General features: G+C 40.2%; 1 protein-coding gene across 6 annotated transcripts in view; it reads left to right on the forward strand.

The window, feature by feature from the left end:
* cblb (Cbl proto-oncogene B, E3 ubiquitin protein ligase) overlaps nucleotides 1-23,162 on the forward strand; it is a 279,679-nt gene that overhangs the window by 234,010 nt on the left and 22,507 nt on the right. For all 6 annotated transcript variants that reach the window (XM_068040894.1, XM_068040892.1, XM_068040895.1 and 3 more), the window contains 3 exons: nucleotides 10,775-10,875; nucleotides 18,047-18,202; nucleotides 22,280-22,359. In XM_068040894.1, coding sequence (XP_067896995.1) covers nucleotides 10,775-10,875; nucleotides 18,047-18,202; nucleotides 22,280-22,359 — 337 coding nt within the window. The remainder of the gene's footprint in view (nucleotides 1-10,774; nucleotides 10,876-18,046; nucleotides 18,203-22,279; nucleotides 22,360-23,162) is intronic.

The following is a 23,162-nucleotide window of genomic DNA, read 5'->3' on the forward strand; positions in this document are numbered from 1 at the left end:
AGCTTTATCTACGATCTCATAGGGACCGGCGAACTTTGGACAAAAATGAGATGGGCTGGTATATTCTGATCATTATCCTTTGTCCGGGGCTCAACTCTATCGGGCTGGCTTTCGCATCGAAATAAGCCTTACTTTGCTGTCTCTTCTTTCCCTGTTGGTGAGCTGCCACATAATTTGCTTCCTTCACTGTTTCTACTAAATGTTGTACCCATTTTTCTGATATAATACTGTCCACCTCAGGTTCGGACAAGTCCAAACCTACCAACCCCTCCATTCCTGTCATGTCCCTTCCCGTCATGAGTTTATAGGGAGTATAACCTGTTGATAAAGCTGCGGTATTCCTGATTACCATCAACACATAGGGGAAAACAACCTGCCAGGTCGCCTTATGCTGCTGTACCATTTTAGCTATCATGTTTTTCAATGTCCGATTCATCCTTTCCACAATTCCACTAGACTGTGGTCTATAGGGTATGTGGAATTTCTGTTTAACCCCAAAGAGGGTCATGACATTTTGCATTACTTGCATCCCTGTTCCTGTGTCCTGTTCTTTGTCTTGTCCCATAAAGTAATTAATTCAAACTGTTTTTTACCAGCACAGGCCAGTGTCCGAGCTCCAGGTTACTACAGGTCAAACAATTCCAGCAGTTTGTAACTGATTCTGTGTTTCTTGCAGCCCCTGGCCAACAGTATTTTTCTCTTTAAAAGGTACCTGTTGGTGTCGGCCTCCAACAGTCCCTCTAAGAACTGCTGGTTAGGCTGCAGGTAAACATTATTATTCTGAATACACCAAACTCTGCATCGGTTGCATTCAGCAAAGTCCAAATTTAGAAATGGGGCATTAAACTGTCTTTGGGACCCCTATTTCCATGTGCAAAGGACCTAATGTCTGTTTCGGGCATAATCCCATGGAGTTTACACTGGAACCTTTACCAATATGGTGGGCGGAGCACTTCCAATGTGGAATGTTCGCAGTGCATGCTACATGCAGGTGCTTGTTTTACGCCTGTAACAGATTTCTAGGCTCAAACCTCCAGTTTGGTTTTTGATAGCTGTGGACAGAGATGTACACCTGATTCCTCTTGTCTTTTTCATTCCGTTGTTTTAGGATTTATCTGGATGTAAAAGAAAATTATCTTAGCAACCAGCTACATTTAGGCTCTTTAAATGTCACTTCCTGTCCCTTTCCTTGTCATTTTAGTTCTAATTGTTATATTTCTGATGCCCAAAGCTGGTGCAGGTTTTGACAGCCAAAACAGGAAACTGCCAAATTTATGGTAATTCCTGCCTGTAAATTCTCAGGCATTTGATTTTATTTCAGCTTATTAGATGAACAATACTCTAAAGCTTACATATCAGCAAGGCAGTGTTACAATTAGCATCAGTGCCACTAGAATAAGGAGCGGAGAGCAGTCCAACCTGTGTGGAAACAACCAGAACCGGGAGCAGATAAATCCAGCATGAGGCTCGAGGCCTTCTCTTGGCTTCAGGAGGGGAGAGCAGTCGGATCTGTGTGGAAACAACCAGAACCGGGAGCGGATAGATTCAGCGTGAGGCTCGAGGCCTTCACTTACCTTCAGGAGCGGAGAGCAGTCGGACCTCTTACAGTGTGCCGGAGTTTTGAAAATAAAGTTTAAAAAAAAAAGCCAACAGTGGCGTTACAGGAAAGCTGCAAGGTGATTGGTTGGTGAGTCACTGCTGTTCGGGAATAGCTCTAAATAGCTGGGTAAGTATCTAAGGTAAGAAAGGTTTAAAGGTTTACTGTTTTTTTTTCAAATATAGTAAGTAGTGTGTTTTTTTTAGGGAGTTCTGTAGTAACGAGGACCAGGGAAGAAGGGCCCGCGAGTAATTGATATTATTTTGATAAGATCTTCCAAAAGGTTTAACTTAAAGGGTTAAGTCATGGCAGGAGAGCTCAAAGCCGTGATTTGCTCCTCGTGCTCCATGTTGAAAGCCGTGGACATTTCCAGTGCCCTGGACCGGCGTGTGCAGGAAGTGTCTCCAGCTGCAGCTCCTGGAAGCCCGGGTTTTGGAGCTGTAGCGGCAGCTGGGGACACTGTGGAGCATCCACGAGGCAGAGAGTATCGTGGATAGCAGGTATAGAGAGGTGGTCACACTGCAGGCTCAGACACCACAGGCAGGAAGGGAATAGGTGACCACCAGGCAGAGCAAGAGGACTAGGCAGGCAGTTCAGGAACCTACTGTGGCAATTCCTCTGCAAAACACATATACTGCTTTGGATACTGTTGGGGGGAATGGCCTCTCGGGGGAAAGCAGCAACAGCCTAATTCATTGCATCATGGTTGGCTCTGCTGCACAGGGGAGGAGTAAAAAGTGTGGGAATGCAATTGTTATAGGGGATTCAATTGTAAGGGGAATAGCTAAGCGTTTCTGTGGCTGCAAAAGAGACTCCAAGATAGTATGTTGTCTCCCTGGTGCTATGGTCAAGGATGTTTCAGAGCAGTTACAGGACATTCTGAAGGGGGAGGGTGAACAGCCAGTGGTCGTGGTACACATTGGTACAAATGACACAGGTAAAAAAAAAAAAGGATGAGGTGCTATAAGCAGAATATAGGGAGCTAGGAAGTAAGTTGAAAAGCAGGACCTCAAAGGTAGTGATCTCAGGATTGCTACCAGTGCCACGTGCTAGTCAGAGTAGAAGTAGCAGGATATATCGGATGAATATGTGGCTGAAGAGATGGTGTGAGGGGGAGGGTTTTAGATTCCTGGGGCATTGGGACTGGTTCTGGGGGAGGTGGGATCAGTACAAACTGGATGGGTTACACCTGGGCAGGACCGGGACTGATGTCCTGGGGGAGTATTTGCTAGAGTGGTTGGGGAGGGTTTAAACTAAAATGGCAGGGGGATGGGAACCTTTGCAAGGAGTCAGAGGAGGGGGGATCAAAGACAAGAATAAAAGACAGTAAGGGGAATAAGAAAAATGACAGGCAGAGATATCAAGGGCCAGAATCAAACAGGGCCACAGTGAAAAATAGTGGGAAGGGGACAAGTAATGTTAAAAAGACAAGCCGGAAGTCTTTGTGCCTTAACGCGCGGAGCAGTCGCAATAAATTGGATGAATTAATCGTGCAAATAGATCTAAACTGGTATGATATAGTCTGGTTTACGGAGACATGGCTGCAAGGTGACCAGGGATGGGAAATGAACATCCAGAAGTATTCAGTATTTAGGAAGGACAGACAAAAAGCAAAAGGCGGTGGAGTTGCATTGCTGGTTAAAGAGGAAATTAACGCAATAGTGAGGAAAGATATTAGCTCTGACGATGTGGAATCTGTATGGGTAGAGTTGAGAAACACGAAGGGGCAAAAACCGTTAGTGGGGGTTGTATATAGATCCCCAAACTGTAGTGGTGATGTTAGGAATGGCATTAAACAGGAACTTAGAGACGCATGCGATAAAGGAACATCTGTAATTATGGGTGACTTTAATCTGCATATAGATTGGACAAATCAAATTCGTGACAATAACATAGAGGAGGAATTCTTGGAGTGTATACGGGATGGTTTTCTGGACCAATACTTTGAGGAACCATCTAGAGAACAGGCCATCCAAGACTGGGTATTGTGTAATGAGAGAGGAATAATTGACAATCTAGTGCGAGACCCCTTGGGGATGAGCGACCATAATATGATAGAATTCTTCATCAAGATGGAGAGTGACGTAGTTGATTCTGAGACTAGGGTCCTGAATCTTAGTAAAGGAAACTACGAAGGTATGAGGCACGAGTTGGCTATGACAGATTGGGAAACGTTATTGAAAGGGATGACTGTGGATAGACAATGGCAAACATTTAAAGAGCGCATGGATGAACTGCAACAATTGTTTATCCCTGTCTGGCGCAAAAGTAAAATGGGAAAGGTAGCCAAACCATGGCTGACAAGGGAAATTAGAGATAACATTAGATCCAAGGAAGAGGCATATAAATCTGCCAGAAAAAACAACAGACCTGAGGATTGGGAGCAGTTTAGAATTCAGCAAAGCAGGCCTAAGGGATTGACTAAGAAGGGGAAAATAGAGTACGAGAGCAAGCTTGCGGGGAACATAAAAACTGACTGTAAAAGTTACTATAGGTATGGGAAGAGAAAAAGATTGGCGAAGACAAATGTAGGTCCCTTACAGTCAGAAACAGGGGAATTTATTATGGGGAACAAAGAAATGGCTGACCAACTAAATGCATACTTTGGTTCTGTCTTCACAAAGGAGGGCACAAATATCATACCAGAAATGTTGGGGAACACAGGGCTTAGTGAGAGACAGGAACTGAAGGAAATCCGTATTGGTAGAGAAATGGTGTTGGGGAAATTGATGGGATTGGAGGCCGATAAATCCCCAGGGCCTGATGATATGCATCCCAGAGTACTTAAGGAAGTGGCCCTCGAAATAGTGGATATATTGGTGGTCATCTTCCAAGATTCTATATACTGTGGAACAGTTCCTACAGATTGGAGGGTAACTAATGTAACTCCCCTATTTAAAAAGGGAGGTAGAGAGAAAGCAGGGAATTATAGACCAGTCAGCCTGATGTCGGGAGTGGGGAAAATTCTAGAGTCTATTATCAAAGATTTTATAGCAGAGCACTTAGAGAACAGTGGTAGAATCGGGCAGAGTCAGCATGGATTTACAAAAGGGAAATCATGCTTGACAAATCTACTAGAATTCTTCGAGGATGTAACTAGTAGAGTTGATGAGGGGGAGCCAGTGGATGTGGTTTATTTGGACTTTCAGAAGGCTTTCGACAAAGTCCCACATAAGAGATTAGCGTGTACAAAATTGGTTGGCAGACAGGAAACAGAGTAGTGATAAATGGGTCTTTTTCCGAATGGCAGGCAGTGACTAGTGGGATACTGCAGGGATCAGTGCTAGGACCTCAGCTATTCACAATATACATTAATGATTTAGATGAGCGAGCTAAATGTAATATCTCCAAATTTGCAGATGACACAAAACTGGATGGGAGGGTGAGCTGTGAGGAGGATGCAGAGAGGCTTCAGGGTGATTTGGACAAGTTGAGTGAGTGGGCTAATGCATGGCAGATGCAGTATAATGTGGATAAATGTGAGGTTATCCACTTTGGTAGCAAAAACAGGAAGGCAGATTATTATCTGAACGGCTATAAACTGTGAGAGGGGAATATGCAGCGAGACCTGGATGTTCTCGTACACTAGTCGCTGAAGGTAAGTGTGCAGGTCCAACAGGCGGTAAAAATGGCAAATGGCATGTTGGCCTTCATAGCAAGACGATTCGAGTACAGGAACAGGGATGGCTTGCTGCATTTATACAGGGCCTTGGTAAGGCCACACCTGGAATATTGTGTGCAGTTTTGGTCTCCTTATCTGAGGAAGTATGTTCTTACTATAGAGGGAGTGCAGCGAAGGTTTACCAGACTGATTACTGGGATGGCGGGACTGACGTATGAGGAGAGATTAAGTCGGTTAGGATTATATTCGCTGGAGTTCAGAAGAGTGAGGGGGGTTTTCAAAGAAACCTATAAAATACTAACAGGACTTGACAGGGTAGATGCCGGAAGGATGTTCCCGATGGTGGGGGAGTCCAGACAAGGGGTCATAGTCTAAGGATATGGGGTAAACCTTTCAGGACTGAGATGAGGAGAAATTTCTTCACCCAGAGAGTGGTGAGCCTCTGGAATTCACTACCACAGAAAGCAGTTGAGGCCAAAAAATTGTATGTTTTCAAGAAGGAGTTTAGATATAGCTCTTGGGTCTAAAGGGATCAAAGGGTATGGGGAGAAAGCGGGAACAGGTTACGGATTTGGATGATCAGCCATGATCATAATGAATGGCGGAGCAGGCTCGAAGGGCCGAATGGCCTACTCCTGCTCCTATTTTCTATGTTTCTAAACAGAAATTCAGGTAGGGTTCCTGTGCTTAATGGCCATCCTGTTGAAGTCGACACGCATAAGTATTGGAAGACGACAGAATTGATCTTGGTTGTAATGCTTCCTGGTTAAATGGGCTATTAACACTCGCTCTCCAGGCTCATGTGAATAATAGCCAATGGAAGCAAGCATCAATTTTGTTCAGTCGATATCACTGTTAGCTGCAAATCAGAAAGTTGGGTGCTCAACTCCAGGATTTGAGCACATAATCTCGGCTGAATATTTAGTGCAACGCTAAGGAAGTGCTGCATTATTGAAGGTGCTGTCTTTTAGATTAGACATTAAAATGAATCCCCATCTACCGATGCAGCTGGATGTAATATGCTCCAATATAGCTGTTCAGAGAGGTACAAGGAATTCTCCTGGTATCCTCACCAACATTCCTCTCTCAACCAATACCACTAAAGTACAGAAAATGCTGGAAATACCCTGCAGGTCTGACAAAGAGTCATCGACCAGAAAAGTTAACACTCTCTCCCTCTCTCTCCACAGACCTGCTGAGTATTTCCAGCATTTTTTGTCTTTCAGATTTCCAGCATTTGCAGTGTTTTGCTCTTGTACCACCAAAATACGTATCAACTAATCATTCATCTCTTGCACTATTATGGAACGTTGCTGTGCGCAAATTAACAGTGACTGCACTTCAAAACATAATCTATTGGCGACAAAGCACGTTGGGATATCCTGCAAATTTGATGGGAACGACCTACATGGAAATCCTTTCTTTGTAACTAGCCAACCAATGAAACAACTTCAAGAAGTCAATGCCAAGCAATGCCAAACTCAAGCCACATGAAATTGTCTCAATTCACACTGCTCCTCTCCAATGTCAAGTTGGGACCCAACTCTGGGTTTATGTTACAACTTCAGCATTGCTGCAGAGTGGACACAGCTTGATAACAATGTCAAAGTTGTAATATTAAAACATCCCTAGTTGGCATTAATTGGTTTGTGTTGTCTGTGGATTTTGCCTATTCCTGACCTCCAAGTTTCCTACTTATATGAATTTTGTGCTTTAAAAGCTGTGGTGAAACCCACTTGCTTGCAATTCTGGCATAAGCAAATTCTTATTAGCTTTGCTGCTGGATGCTGGGAAATTTCCCCACCTATTGTGCATTTCAATACCAGTTATTTAACACACTTCTACGTAAACAAATTTTTTGTTTCTACCAAGTGTGTAGACCACATGAATGAGCTTTAGGTGATGGAAAAATATAACACCCTATCCCTCAAATCCCACAATGCTTCACAGTTTCCTCATTTTGAACTTTCTCCTCTGCTGCTGTAAGTATGGCTGGATGGAACTTCCATTTACCAGCATGGGTTCCTAAAGCTGTTCCATTTTCCAACCTCGGGATTCAAATATTTTAGCAGCCACTGAGTCCATTTATTGCACTGTTTTGGTTACTGGAAATGGGAAGGGAAAGGGAAGGTGGGGCAGGGGCATGGGATGGAAATCATTGTGATGCCTTACTGCACTGTAAGTGGCCTATGGTTATAATGCAATTTTTTTTGTAAATTAAATTCCCATCCATGCTATCCATGTTTGCTAATTACACCTCGAGTATTGTAGTAATCGAAGAGCAACTAATCTTGTCATTAGATTCTACTGAATACCACATTCTCCTTGGCCGTTTGTGTCCATAACAAGTCTGTTCAAAGACATATGTTGCAGGTTGCAGTGAGTTCAAGATTACATAGGAAACTGGATGAAAAGGTTAAAAACAAAATTCTACACTATGAAAATAGAGTGATGAGGGAAGTTAGAAGTAATATACATTTTATCTTTGTGACACAATTAAGATTTTTTTTCATTTAAAAGGTAAAAGTAGCACCACTAGGCTTCGAGAAATAAGGGCTTGTTATGATTTTCCTATATGTAACTGCTAATGTTGGGCAAAGATGTAACTCACCAGGGGAATAAACAAAAAAAAAGTTTATTTAGTGCTTGTAGACATACTGATCCACACAATTTTCATTACAGTTGCCATCTAGAATATTCCAAAATAACCCTCCCACCCCCAAATCAAGGACCAGTGTTAGCAGGCTAAATTCTGCGTGTTAATCTACTTGGTTAGAGGCTTACCTGTTTAGTAGCAATGGAGATATGGTGAATTGTGATGGCAGCTGCTTTGAGGGAAGCATTTTTTCCTGGATCTGATTTCCAATCAGAAATTTATATTTGAGAAAAAAAAATACATCAATCAGGATGTGTCTTTAAAATGCCAGAATTTTTTATGATTGTCTAGAATAGTAGCTTGTAACCAAGCATGCATATCACTATTTACAAACCTTGATCTTTGTGTGAAGTATTAGTCTTAAGTAATAAATATTTAAGCTGCATTCTAAGACTTGGACTCCATGCATGGTGACAATGGTACATTTTGGGAGTTGTCCATTTGTGTCATTGGTACCTCTGGGAATTTGCTTGCTTTAGCAGATTTATTCAGGGAAGGCTCAGATGCACAGTGAAATACAGTGTAACTGAAGCCCCTAGCCAATGAAGAGGGAGGCAGGCAGGCATCTAGAGACATTACTGGTTTAAAATTATTTATGTATTGTGGCTCAGAAATCAAGTGAAAAAACAAATGTAAGCATTGGTATTGGTTTGGTTTGCGATTGTTGCTATTAGAGTGATACCTTTTATTGGTTGAGGTTGTGTAGGATCCTCAGTGTTTACTTGTAGTTACTTTTTCTTGCTACAGACGCATTTAAAGTGTGATGTGATTTGCTGTGTGGGATCTGCTTTCTGCATGATTTTTATTTGTGGAGATACCATGAACTTTGGAGAAGTGGAATGTGTTTTTGCAGCTTATTCATTGCAGCCGTTGAGAGCCAGTGCATTCCATCTCAGTCATGGATTAACAATCGTGACCTAGTCGCCGTGTTTAAACCTGGAAGATTTTCTAACTTCAGTCAAGCTGTGATGTATAGTTCGGACCTCACTATGGCAGATAATGCTGGTATAAAATGATAATCCTTTCCTCTGGAGCAACAGATGACTTATCTGTAAAGTTAATCCTGTTATCCCCATGTCTTGGTTTTAGTAGAGTAATATGTATTCATCAGTCTTGTATAGAAGTCTTACTGTACGCAGTTTTGATTTTTAGCTCCTCTAATAATACTGTTACGACCGAAGTTGGAGGAGTGCACTGTCTTTTCGAGTTCCGTTTCTCCACAGGTCACAACATATATTTAAATGTTTACCCAGTTACCGATGCGGTCAATCACATACTCTACTCTTTATCCCAGAATAAAATACACCAACCAGATTTCTTTAATAAACAACAAAATTCTAAGTTTATTATCAAACAAGACTTATCCAATAATGAAGCAAAGCATTAACACAGAGATTGAAAATAAAAGTTCCCTTTTTAAATTCCACACACACACACATATATACACACACACATACACACACACACATACACACACACACATACACACACACACATACACACACACACATACACACATACACACACACACACACACACACACACACACACACACATACACACACACACACACACACACACACATACACACACACATACACACACACACATACACACACACATACACACACACATACACACACACATACACACACACATACACACACACATATACACACACACATACACACACACACATACACACACACACATACACACACACACATACACACACACACATACACACACACACATACACACACACACATACACACACACACATACACACACACACATACACACACACACATACACACACACACATACACACACACACATACACACACACAAGCTGAAAAAGTACAGAAATTGTCTCTGCAGAGGTCTGTTACAAAAAAAGACAATAAAGAATACTTTGGCCAAATAGTTGGTTATTTTTAAGAAAAAAGAAGATATGAAAGAAAGTCAGTTGTCCCTTTTGCTCTGGCGTTTGGGTATACGGAGACGGGTCATTGGGATCTTTTCTAAAGCAGTTCTTTTCAGGCGGCGTTGAGAATTAATGTGGCAGGTTTTTTCAGATTCTCAGGCGAGATGCAGCACCAAGGATTTTAGCTCTCCCACACTGGATCTTTGCAGGGTTTCTTCAAAGAGGTAGAGAAAGAGGTGAGCTGGGTGTTTTTACCTTGGCAAGTTTATCTCCAATTGCTGAAAACAATATTCAAACCCCAAACAGAAAGTTAAAATCTTGACCTCCATAAACCTTGAAATGTGGCTTCTCTATAAACATCTTCCCCAAGTCACCAAGGTTTCTGGTGTTTACTGAGCTTAAAGCACATGATTTCCAGAACAGGTTGTTTTCAAACAACATCTCCGTGTCCTTTCAGTGAACTGTCAACGACAAACCAAAGTCTAGCATTTATGAGATCTTCAGCCTTCCAATGAATCCATCTCCACAATTTAAATGAATCCTCAGAAAAAATACTTAAATTTAGAAACATCTTCATAACAATACATGTTTGGATAGAATTTGTACCTTTGCACTGCAGTCAAATGTCTTAACCAAAGTTGAGTATAACAGGAAAGAAAAAATTTAAAATGTAAAAATCATAAATAGGTCGGCTGTATTACTTAGATGTCATTAGAGAATTGTGTACAAATAGGAACGTTGATCGCGATCAGCCTTTGTGTTTAATTTTCATTCAAGGTCGCTCGTTAACACATAGCCAATCAATATAAATAAGGTAAGTCTTATAAGAGCGGTGTCTACTGCTGCATGGTTGTATAATTATGAAAGATATACGAATTGAAGGGTAAGGGAAATTTTTTTAAAGCTATGTTAAAGACAGATGATGTAGGTTTTCAGAAATAAACAAGAATAATTAGTTCACTCCTTTTATAGGCAATCACCAATGGGCTTCTGCGAACTGACGAATATGACGTACCTCCACCACGACAATCTCCGCCACCACCAACACTTGCAGCATTTCCCAACAACACAAAGTGAGTTGTTACTGTTAATTTTGGTGCAAAATAACAACGTTTCACTATCAGGTACAGAGAGTTTTGTTGGCTTTTCCATAGCTTAGTAATTATAAATCATGGTAATTATTACAAATATAAAGAATGAAGAAACTTAAAAGTCTTTTACTTGGGATTAAATGAACATAAATAATTCAAAAGCTGCATGATGTACTGTTTTTGCAACTAAAAAGTGGCCAGTTCAATCACTTATCTACATTGACTTAATCAGTAATGAGGGCACTACTGTTGATATCAGTGTCTAGGAAAGACAAAGATCAGGTGACATTCCTGATTATTACTCAGTGATCTCTGCTGCAAAGCCATTTCAGTGCAGGTAGAATCAGGCTTGGTCATGGCCACCACCTTTGAGTAGCCCACCAGTTTTCACTGTGCAGGCTTACAAATAAAAGAACGGTTACTTTAGTGAGGTACTGCAAGCCAAATATTGCATGTGGATGCATGGTTGAACATGAATTACTCCCTTAAAGGGGTGGGGTGAGAAAAAAGTTCCTTTGATTAATTATTAAATTGTAAATTTATCCTTTTACATGAATGTAGGTGGGAAGTTCAATACATGTTAAATGTGACTGCATTAATCAAGATATTTTGAAAATGCTGCTGCACAAGAACAGATATAAATGACACAAGCAAAATATTGTGGATGCTGGAAATCTGAAATAAAAACAAAAAATGTTGTAAATACTGAGCAGCTCTAGTAGCATTTGCGGAGAGAGTAACAGAGTTAATGTTTCAGGTCGATGATCTTTCATTAGAACTGTTGTATTAAAGGTCATCGACCTGAAATGTTAACTCTATTTCTCCCTCTGCACATATAAATGAACTTGTGTTAACATTCAGCTATGCAGATGTAATTCTTGGCCTGTATTTTCCCTGGAAAAGACTTGCATATCTACATGGGAAGAATTACAGGGAATTTATAAATTCCGATTCATCTAGTGAACCCATATATTGGTGAAAAATAACTAGGTGCCCCTGCAGCATAAATAATACTGTCAGACCAGCCCAATCATATTTTATACATAAGAAATAGGAGCTGGAGTAGGTCATTTGGACCTTTGAGCTTGCTCTGCCATTCAATAAGATCATGGCTGATCTTCTACCTCAACTGTATCTTCCCGCATTACCTCCATATCCCTTAATTCCCTTAGTACCCAAAAACCTGTCGACTTCTGTCTTGGATATAGTCAACAACCGGGCATCTACAGTTCTCTGGGGTAAAGAATTCTGAAGATTCACAACTCTCTGAGTGAAGAAATTTTCCTCATCTCAGGCCTAAATGGTTGGCCCCTTATTCTGAAACTGTGACCCCGTGTTCTAGTTTACCCAGCCACGGGAATCATTTTCACAGCATTTACCCTGTAAAACCCCTTAAGGATTCTATATGTTTCAATTGGATCATCTTTATCATTCTTCTAAACTCCAGGGAATGTAGGCCTTGTCTTCTCAATCTCTCCTCATAGGACAATTCCTTCATCCCAAGAACCAGTCTAGTGAGCCTTGGTTGCACTCCCGCTAGCGCAAGTATGCCCTTCCTTAGGTAAGGAGACCAAAACTGCACACAGCGGGTTGGATTTTAAGAGCCCGCTGCCGAGATCAGCGGCGAGCTCAAAAAATGGCAGCCTGTGCATGCCAAAGAGCCGCTGCGATCTCACATGCTGCGGCTCATTTAAATAGCCGGGGTGGCCCGCCCCCCTCAATCTCGTGGAGCTGCCTGTGCGCAGGTGCTGGTGCCGTTTTTAAAGGGCGGTCAATTTGAATTTTTAAAGAAACACCCACCACCCCCCAAAATGTATTAAATAAATTTATAACGCCCCTTTCCCACTCCCCAATAATAATTACATTAACTATTTGCCCTTCGTCCCACCCGCCCCCAACACTTACCTTTTAAATCTGACCTTCTCCCCCACCACTCCCCAGACTGCACAAAGTTTAAAGTTCACCCCTTCCCACCATACCCTACACCCATTATGTTTATTTGACCCTGTTCCACCCCCCGCACAGAAAATCTCAACTCCTCCCCCCTCCCCACCAGTGTCAAGCCGGCTTTCCCCAGTCAGGAAATTGAAGGCTTGGGAGTGCTGGCCGCTGCGCTAAAGCTGGCGACAGGGCTGGAGGATTGAAGGTAAGTTAATTTAAATTTATGCATGTCATTAATTTAAGTATTGAAATCCAGGTCCCGTTGCCCAGCGGCAGGTGGGGGGGTGCGGTGGTGGGCGGGGAGGGTGCCGCGGAGCCTCGCCGCTGGGAGGATCGGGTCGAGCCCTCTTGGCGTTGGCCTCCGTGGTGAACTGCTGCCGGCCCCATCTTTCGGTTCCCCCCCCACCCCGCCACAGAGCCTGATGTCGAAGGCTTGGTAAAATCCAGTCAGTAGTTCAGTGTGGATTGTATAATTGTCGTAAGACTTCTTTACCCTTATATTCCAGTTCCTTTGTAACAAAAGCTAACATACTATTTGCCTACCTAATTGCTTGCTGTACCTGCCTGTCAACTTTCTGTGAATTATGTGTAAGGTCCCTCTGAATGTAAACATTTCCCAGTCTACCTCCATTCAAAAAATTATTCCTTTTTATTTTTCCTACCCAAGTGGATTTCACACTTCACTACATTGTATTGCATCTACCATGCTCTTGCCCACATCTAATCTGTCTATATCATTGTGCAGCCTCTTATGTGTTCTCCTCACTGTTTACTTTCCCACCAACTTCGTATTGTCGGCAAACTTGGATACATTATACCCTAAGTCATTAATATAGATTGTAAATAGCTGAGGCCCAAGTACTGATCCTTGCGTTACCACGCTAGTTACAGCCTGTCAATCCATGCTAATGTATTGCCCCCAATCCTATGAGTCCTAATTTTGTGTCATAACCTCTTGTGCATCACCTTATTGAATGCTTTTTGAAAATCCAAATATATTACATCCACTGGTTTCCCCCTTATCCATCTTACCAGTTATGTCCTCAAAAACTCTTAACAGATTTGTCAAACACAATTTTCTTTTATAAATTCATGTTGACACTGCTTAATCATATTATGATTTTCTAAGTTCCCTTTAATCACATCCTTAATAATAGCTTCTCGCATTTTGCCTCCTACTGATGTTTGGTTAATTGGTCTATCGTTCCCATTTTTCTCTCTTCCTCCTTTCTCAATTAGTGAGGTTATGTTTGCAATCTTCCAATCCTTGGGAACTGTTCTAGAATCTAAGGAATTCTGGAAAATCAAAATGAATGCATCCATGATCTCTGCAGCTGCCTCTTTTAAAATCCTTGGATGCAGATCAGGTTCTAGAGGATTTGTCACCACTCAGTCCCATTAATTTCTCCAGTACAGTTTCTTTGCTTATACTGATTTCTTTATGTTTCTCATTGTCGCTAGACCCTTGGTTCCCAATATTTCCAGAATTTTTTTCTATCTTCTGCCGTGAAGCCATTATAATTTCACTTGTCTCTACCTCTAATGGGCCCAAGTTTACTTTCACTAATCTCTTCCTATTTATATACCTATGGAAAGATTTGCAATTTGTTTTTATGCCTGTTGCCAGTCTACTGACACATTCTCTTCTCTTATTAATTTCTTAGTCCTCCTTTGGGCGGATTTTAGAATTCAGCAATCTTCAGGCTTGCTGCCCTTTTTGACATCATTATAATCCTCTTTCTTTGACCTAGTATTATCTTTAGCTCCTCTTGTTAGCCATGGTTGGACCACTTTTTCTGTGGGGTATTTGTGCCTTAAAGGAATGCATATTTGTTGCAAATTATCTATTTATTCTTTAAATGCTAGCAATTGCTTGTCTGCTGTTAGATCTTTTCATTTAGTTTCCCTGATCTACCTTAGCTAACTCGTCCCTGATACTTATGTAGTTTGTTTGCATTCAAGACCCTAGACTCTACTAAATTACTTTCAAACTCAATATAAAATTCTATCATATGATCACACTTCCCTAGAAGTCCCTTTAATACAAGGTTATCAATTAACCCTTTATCAATGCACAATACTACATCCAATATAGACTGTTCCCGAGTTGGTTCCTTGACATAATGATCTAGAAACTAGCTTATATACATTCTGTGAACTCGTCCTCCACGCTATTAGCTGAAAATTTGCCCAGTCTATATGAAGAGGGCGGCACAGTGGCGCAGTGGTTAGCACCGCAGCCTCACAGCTCTAGCGACCCGGGTTCAATTCTGGGTACTACCTGTGTGGAGTTTGCATGTTCTCCCTGTGTCTGCGTGGGTTTCCTCCGGGTGCTTCGGTTTCCTCCCACAGCCAAAAGACTTGCAGGTTGATAGGTTAATTGGCCATTATAAAATTGTCCCTAGTATAGGTAGGTGGTAGGGGAATATAGGGACAGGTGAGGATGTGGTAGGAATATGGGATTAGTGTAGGATTAGTATAAATGGGTGGTTAATGGTCGGCACAGACTCGGTGGGCCGAAGGGCCTGTTTCAGTGCTGTATCTCTAAATCTAATAAAAATCTAAAAGAGCATTACCTTTATTGCACGTGCCTATAATTTCCTGATTTATACTCTGCCCTACACTACGACTGCTGTTAGGGAGCTATAAGCAATTCTCACTAATGTTTTATGTCCCTTGCTCCACCCAAACTGATTCCACTACTTGATTTTCTCAGCTGAGATCCCAGATCTTAATCTAAGGTACACTGTTGGGTAATGCAGGTACTGTTGGGATAATGGAAAGTAATCTTTGAAAATAAAGGTGGTGCATCTAACCATTGTAATGGGAAACCATATATTGAGGCAGAACTATTGAGTTAGAATTGCCAGAAAGAAGTTGACTCATTGTCTAATGTGTGCACTTGAACTTAATATACCATCACTAAGGCATGATTGAAGACTCCATCCATCATTTTGCTCAAGATTGAGAGGAGGCTGATAGTGTTAATTACTTTTTTTGTAAATAGGACACACCTGGGCAATTTTCCAAATTGTTTGGCAGGTGCCATGTCATAGCTGCATTGGAACAACTCAATATGAATTGAATTCATTATCAAAGACCAAAGGATTTGTTTTTAGCTAACCAGGGCAATTGCTCCCTCTGTAGATACGAAGATGAAGTAAACTGCAGCAGATGATTTTGTAGCTGTTTTCATAATGAAACAGTTGCAGCACGTTTTCTCAAATCTACAGGAATTATTTTGTTTTGATGCTATGAAAAAGCACATATAAATAGTACTTCAGCTCTCTTTTGTAATCAAGTCAGTTCTTTAAATGTTTTCCCCTTTGCAAATCCTCTTGGGCAGATCCATATCAAAGAGGGTAGGCAGATAGATAAGTTGCTTCAAAGTTGATATTTATAAGCTCAATGGGAAGTGAAAGCAGCTTTGGATGGCTTGTCCTCGGAGGGGTGGGGGGGCAGTGGGGCGCGGTGCTTTTCTCCCTCCCTAAAGGGCATAGTTGAAGTTAGGAATTCAATGTAGAAAAATTTTGTTATGTTCTACTGATCCCTGACATTGTCAGCGCAATCACACTGCATGTTCATTTTGGTGCCCGGGTTCAGTTGCATTTTATTCTTACCAAAAGTCTGAGTTATTATAGGAGACTCGCACCTTCGTAGCAGGTCATTACTGGTATTTGTAGCCTCCTGGAGTGGGGCGTCCTTCCGGTGGTCTCACTGGAGGGCCACTGTCCTGGTTCTCTGCCTCTCTCTGGAGTTCTGTGCTTTCTTCTAATAGCTATCCATAAATGAATATAATTGTACAAAGGCCACAAAGATGGGTAGAAGATCTATATTAAACTTGTTACCCTACACAATTAGCTTTCTAACCTCTGCTGCCTTAACTGCAATATACAACCCTAGGAGGAAGCATTAACAAAAGTGAGTAGCTTATATATAGTGACAAGAGCCCATAGTCCTGTAATAGTCATAGTTGCAGACATTTGAAAATGCTTTTATCTAGAAGATGATGCATGATGTGGGGGGATTGAGAGGAGAGAGGTTAGAGGGAAGTGAAACTTAATTTTTGTCTGATTTTAATTTTCCATTCTGCTGGTTAAGAGAATGAGCAAATTCAGGCATACACTCATATTTTCCTGAAAGTCTTGGTTTAGGATATAATTTAACTGTACCCCATTTGTGTTTTCTAACTAATTTTCACAACAAATTCCTTTAGGTTGAATAGGTGGAATAGGATGGGTCTTTCATTACAAACTGTATTGAAGCAGCTCTTAAGTCAGCTACAGGAAAGCACAAGAGCAGCTCATTGAAGACTCCCCATTTTATTTTCCTTCCTTTTGCTGGAAGGTGCACAATCGCTTGTTAACAGCTCTCTGCAGTAGCACAGTTGAGATGAAAAATTCAGCATCTTTGCAATCAAACATATTGACACTGCAGAATGTTGTTTGACACTGATGATCGTTTGTTTGCCAATAGGCAGGCATATTCCACTCCATTAGTTGCTGGCCAAAGACAGCAATTGTATTAAATATATCCTCAAACTTTATTATCGTGGTCACCAAGAATGGATTATTGCGTCATTCTTTTCATGTGGATTCGCTTTATAGGGTAGATAGCCAGAGTCTGTTTCCCTTGGTAGGGGTGACTAAAACTAGAGGGCATAGATTTAAGGTGAGAGGGAGGAGGTTTAAAGAGGATCAAAGGGGTAATTTTTTCATACAAGGAATAGTGGATATCTGGAATGAGCTGCCTGAGGTGGTGGTGGAGGCAGGAAGAGTAGCAACATTTAAGAGGCATCTGGACAGGTACTTGAATGAGTAAGGCATAGAGGGATATGGAATTAATGCAGGCAGGTGGGATTAGTATAGATAGGCATTATGGTCGGCATGGACACGGTGGGCCGAAGGGCCTGTTTCTATGCTGGAATACTCTATGACTCTAATTTGCAGTAGCCAAATTTACCATGTTGGCAAAGTAATTAGAATGAGAAACATTGTGTCGAAGTTTTTAACATTAATTGGGAAGTAAATTGCAGAGTTTATGGACTGGTGTGATTATGTCACTGCAAAATGTTTTTTCCCCTTAACAGAGCTGTTGTCAATTGTGGTGTGACAGCTGCTTGAAATCAAAAAAATATATGTTATGTAAAGCTGTGTGATAGTTAACTCCTCTGCGGTAAATCATTTTATTTATGAAATATTTACTTTTGTAGATATCCACACCCATTCACAAATTCACAGCCAAACTCAGAGAAACTAAAAGGGTTTGCTGAGGATAATGAAGATGAATACAAGATTCCAACATCATATCCTGTGTCTGTAGCTGCACAAGCTCCTCATTCACAAATTGTGAAGCCTCGTGCATCAAGGTAAGTTTCTGTTTTAGGCTAGACTAGTTTTATTTTCATTACATGGAGTAATTGTTATAATTTCTACTTTTCTGTAGTACAAAAACTATTAATATATATTTTTTTTAAATCCTGTTGGATTCCATCTAAAGTTTAGAGGATGCCCTATGCACTGCCTAGATTCTAGTATTGCAACTAGTGAATTATACGTAAGCATTAATCTGTTAATTTTAATAGGGGGCCACAAATTCATTTAAATCTATATTTCTGTATGGAATGTAAGAATACATTTTTAAGCACATTAGCACTTTTTCATTTTCTTCGGTGTTCTCCCCACCATTCTGGTACTGAAATGATATAGTTTTGCTGGGGTATGATTCCAAGGGCCACTGTTACCTCACCCAAAGTGATCATTGTTCATGTATGACCCTTGGTAGCAGGTATCAGCTGATTATTTAATCACAGCAAGCATCATAACCCAGCGTGATACCTTTTTTTTCTTCAGCTGAACTTGACCAGTGATTTCTTCCCTGTTATGCTCTAGATTTTGGTTGTTGTTTATCCTGGTAGAAACTCTGGTTGGATCATGCAGTTATGAACATTCTGTACTTGGAGCACAAACTTGTTATCTGACTAGTCTAATAGTCACTGTTGAACTTTCCCCTTAGACCAGAAGACTATTGGGTTCCTTTCAGAATTAACCAAACTGAGAATTGCAACTGCATTGCAACTCTAGGAGAGGAAATGTAACCTTAATCATAATTAATTTAAAGTATAAATTCTTAACCTGCCATGAAACATGGTATTTCGTTTCCATTTTGCTTAGTTTATTTTTGAATAATTCACGACCTTTATTATCATAATTCTTTCCTGGTGGGCATATACATAACGTTTCCTTGCACTTCAAATTGGATAGAAGAAATTTGTGATTTGCAGCTATGAGAAGAAATACTTTTGATTGAATAAGTTATAACTGTACCAATGTGAAATGCATCAATTAAGTCCTCTATGCTTTGGAACAGGGAATTATCTAGCTATTGTAAAGGTGCCTGCAGTTTGGCTTTTAGCAGAAATGCAGACTTGTGCTTTTAATTTTCTTTAAGACCAAGCTACTTGCCCATCAATCTTGATGAATTCCAGAAAGTTTATTTTTAGGTTGCAGCTGGCTTCGTGAGACCCTTGTGTTGATAGTGAGTACCATCAGCACCAAAAGTAAAATAACATTTTATTTTTGATTTTGATTACTCTTACTTAAAATTAGCTTCACAATTTCTACCAACAGGTTAAAGAATTAAAATGATTTTCTTTGTGGTGTGTGCATCATTGACAGTTCTGGATAGCAAGCAGTACTTAAGTGTAGAACCTGTGTGATTTTTTTCATTGATGATTTCCTACCATGTAAAGGGTAAATGAATCTAACCTAAATCTGACTTTTCCTTTATGAAATTTTATTGCCCTGTATCTCTGGGACTTTAGTCTAAAATTTATTTTCTGCAAGTCTCGATCAAAAATGTAGCTAAAGCAGAGGATGGAAAGTCTCTGTCCTCTGTCCTTTAATTGTTGCAGTGTAGTAAAGTGAAGTGCAGAAGTTTACCCTATGTATATACCAAACTGTAGGTAATTAAAAATATAATATAAAAAAGTTAAATAAAAGTTACTGGTCTTTACATTTGAAAGATTGTCAGAGATTTTAACTTAAATCATATTTGCAGAATATCTTATCCTTATCTGAGTGAGGGAAAATGAATGCTTTATTTGGAAAGTTATCCATTTAGCCTTTATTATATAAGTTTCTGATAGGAAACCTTACAGATGCAGGAAGTGCCACTTGGAGTTGGCGTACAGATGGAAGTAATTAGAAATGAATACATGCAAGAGTGTACTGTATTTAGAACTTTCAGTTTTTGAAGATTTAGCATTTGAGGACTTATCCTTTTTGGACCTTATCTGTTTTGAAGTGAGATTCAACAATTGACAGAGTTTAATAACATCAGTGTAAGTTTTTGTTTGATAAGCAGGAAACTATAAAATATTTTCAGGTAAACCAGTAAATCTTGAATGATTTTAGATCTATAGTAGATGGATAGTATAATATCAATTTAATCCTTCCTTTCAACTTTACCCTTGCATTTTATTCTTCACTTGTCTCATTGCTGCTCAGCTCCGTATATAGCTGAGAGGGTCGGTTGTAGAGTAATATACAGACATCAAACAATGTTTTTTCATGGAACAAACGGAAAGGAGCACAGTTCAGGTTAAAATTTCTGGGATGGGGTTGGTAAATTGAACTGGTTTTATATGGGAGTGTGGGAGGCTGCTTTTCCAGTGAATAGACAAAATTGTACACATTGGTGTTCAGGCTTTGGCCATAGGGATCCTTTTCCCACAGGGACTCTTGTCTTTTGAACCTCTGCTGCTAGACCTCTGTAACAAGCCTCAGCACTTCTATATAATGAAACCTGTGTTTCAATTTCTGCTTTGAACAAGGATTTAGGGATTTAATGTAATTGACTATAATTATATAGAATGCAAGTAATTTTCAGAATAAAGAAACTTCATGAAGTTAAGCATTTATTGAAATAACAATTATAGTTTTGCTTGTAACCTTTCTCGAAATAAATTTAATGTGCTTGTTATTAAGTTAAGTTTATTATTTTTATTATTCTTACATGGAATGTGGGTGTCGCTGGCAAGGCCAGCATTTGTTGCCTATCCCTAATTGCCCTTGACAACTGAGTGGCTTGCTAGGCCATTTCAGAGGGCAATTAAGAGTCAATCACACTGCTGTGGGTCTGGAGTCACATGTAGGCTAGACCAGGTAAGGACAGCAGATTTCTTTCCCTAAAGGACATTAGTGCACCAGATGGGTTTTTATGACAATCGATGATAGTTTCATGGCACTAATTATTGAGACTAGCTTTCAATTCCAGATTTATTATCAAATAATTGAATGTATTAATTAATTGAATGTAAATTTCACCAGTTGCCATGGTGGGAATTGAGCTTGTGTCCCAGGGGTATTAGCCTGGGCCTCTGGATTACTAATTCAGTGACATTACCACTACGCCACCGTCTCCCCAGCTGTTCAGCTTTTACAACCTTATAACATGTTCTGAAATACTTATTTCCATCCTTTTACCCCTTTTGGACCAGCCCAGAAGACAAAATACATGTGGATTTGAATTTTGCTTTTGACTTTTTTCCTCCCTGTTGAAATGCAACTGTAACTATTGAAATAGCCTAAGTTTCATGAACACTTGATGATTAGTCATCCTTCATGAGGCTCAGGGAGTTTTATCTCGTCAGTAGATGAATTGTACAGGCAAGGACGACTTCAGCTTCGATTTCCAGTTAGTGTGAGTTAGGTGATTTCAGCCAGCCTCCAGAGAGGATACTACAATTGGCTTTGTCACCCCTTGTCTTAAAAAGTGAAAAATCAGCTTCAAATCCCGATGGCTATCCATCAATCCATGCTGGAAGGAACAGTGAGTGTATGGACATTGAGTGAGGACAGGATTGGGCTCAGCTGTGATGACTTCAGAGTGAACTAATTCCCAATGCTCACTGTTTAGATTTGGTGAAATGCAGTGGGATTCCCAGCACCTATGGAACCATATCCAAGCATGGTAAAGGATGGAGTGATATTGGTGGGAAAAACATCTTTATGAAGACTTGAAAACCTTGGCAAAATGCAAGTTCTATTTCAGTGATACCAACAACACCAGTACCTCTCCAATTGAGGAGAGGAGTGAAGATTTAAAGGAAACACTGTCTTCAGAACTAGTTTTGAAAGTTAAGGGCAGTTTAATCCAAATGTTCATTTTACTCTACAATCAGTAGGTAGAGTACACAGTCTCCCAACAGTCTGCAATAGATTCAAACCCTGGTCACAGTTGGGAGGCCAGTATACTAATCCAATGCACATGTTCCAGTAGATTTTGCATTTCAAGAGGCAATTAACTCCTCTGTCTTCCCTGTGCTCACTGACCCAGTATCTCAAATTTAAAATTGTCAGTCATGTGTTTAAATTGAATTATTGCCTTACTCTCCTTGTCTATGTAACTTCAGTTTTATTTTTAATCCTCTTTAATTTTTCAGGGTATTTGAAAATGGGCAGTATGCTAATGGAACACACAATAACACGTCAGAAGCAAAGAAACCCAAAGCATTGGAAATAGGTAAAATATGTTTGATTTTACCTTTTTTATATTAAAATTATTTTAAATGGCTGGTAAGACAAATATGTTGAAATAAGCAAAAATATTATCACTAATAACAATAACAAAAAAACAAAAATATGTTCAACTCAGTACCTCCAACTTGCCTTTTTATCATGTCCTGAAGATATGATCCATGTATTTGGTACTATAGAGGGAAACATGTGTTTCACTGAAATAGGAAATAATGTCAGATGTTCTTAATTATTATTCTTAATGTTGATCCCTATTCCAATATAAAACATGCTGAACATTTATCACCACAAGATATTTCTACTATGCACCAACATCCAGTCACTTGATAATTTTAATGAGCATTAGATACAATTAAACATGATTAACAAACCTCCTCCAGCCCTGCAACCCTCTTATATTTCTGTGCTCCTCCAATTCTGGTCTCTTGTGCATCCCCAATTTTCTTTGCTCCACCATAGGCAGCTATGACTTCAGCTGCCTAAGCCCTAAGCTCTGGAACCCTACCTAAACCCCTCTGCCCCCTACACCTCACTCCTCCTTTTAAAGATGCTCCTTAAAACCTACTACTTCGACCAAGCTTTTGGTCACCTGTCCTGATATCTCTTGTGTGGCACGGTATCAGATTTTGTTTGATAATGCTTCTCTGTGAAGTGTCTTGGTACATTTTGCACATTAAAGAAATGCAAGCTGTCGTTGTATTATTTATTGTTGGGGTCAGTGGGTAATACAACAGACACTTTTGCCTGATGACTTTGCAACACCTTGCTACTGCCTGCTTCAGTACACAC

The sequence above is a fragment of the Heterodontus francisci genome, chromosome 10 (genome assembly GCF_036365525.1).
Source record: "Heterodontus francisci isolate sHetFra1 chromosome 10, sHetFra1.hap1, whole genome shotgun sequence".
Classification (NCBI taxonomy): Eukaryota; Metazoa; Chordata; class Chondrichthyes; order Heterodontiformes; family Heterodontidae; genus Heterodontus; species Heterodontus francisci.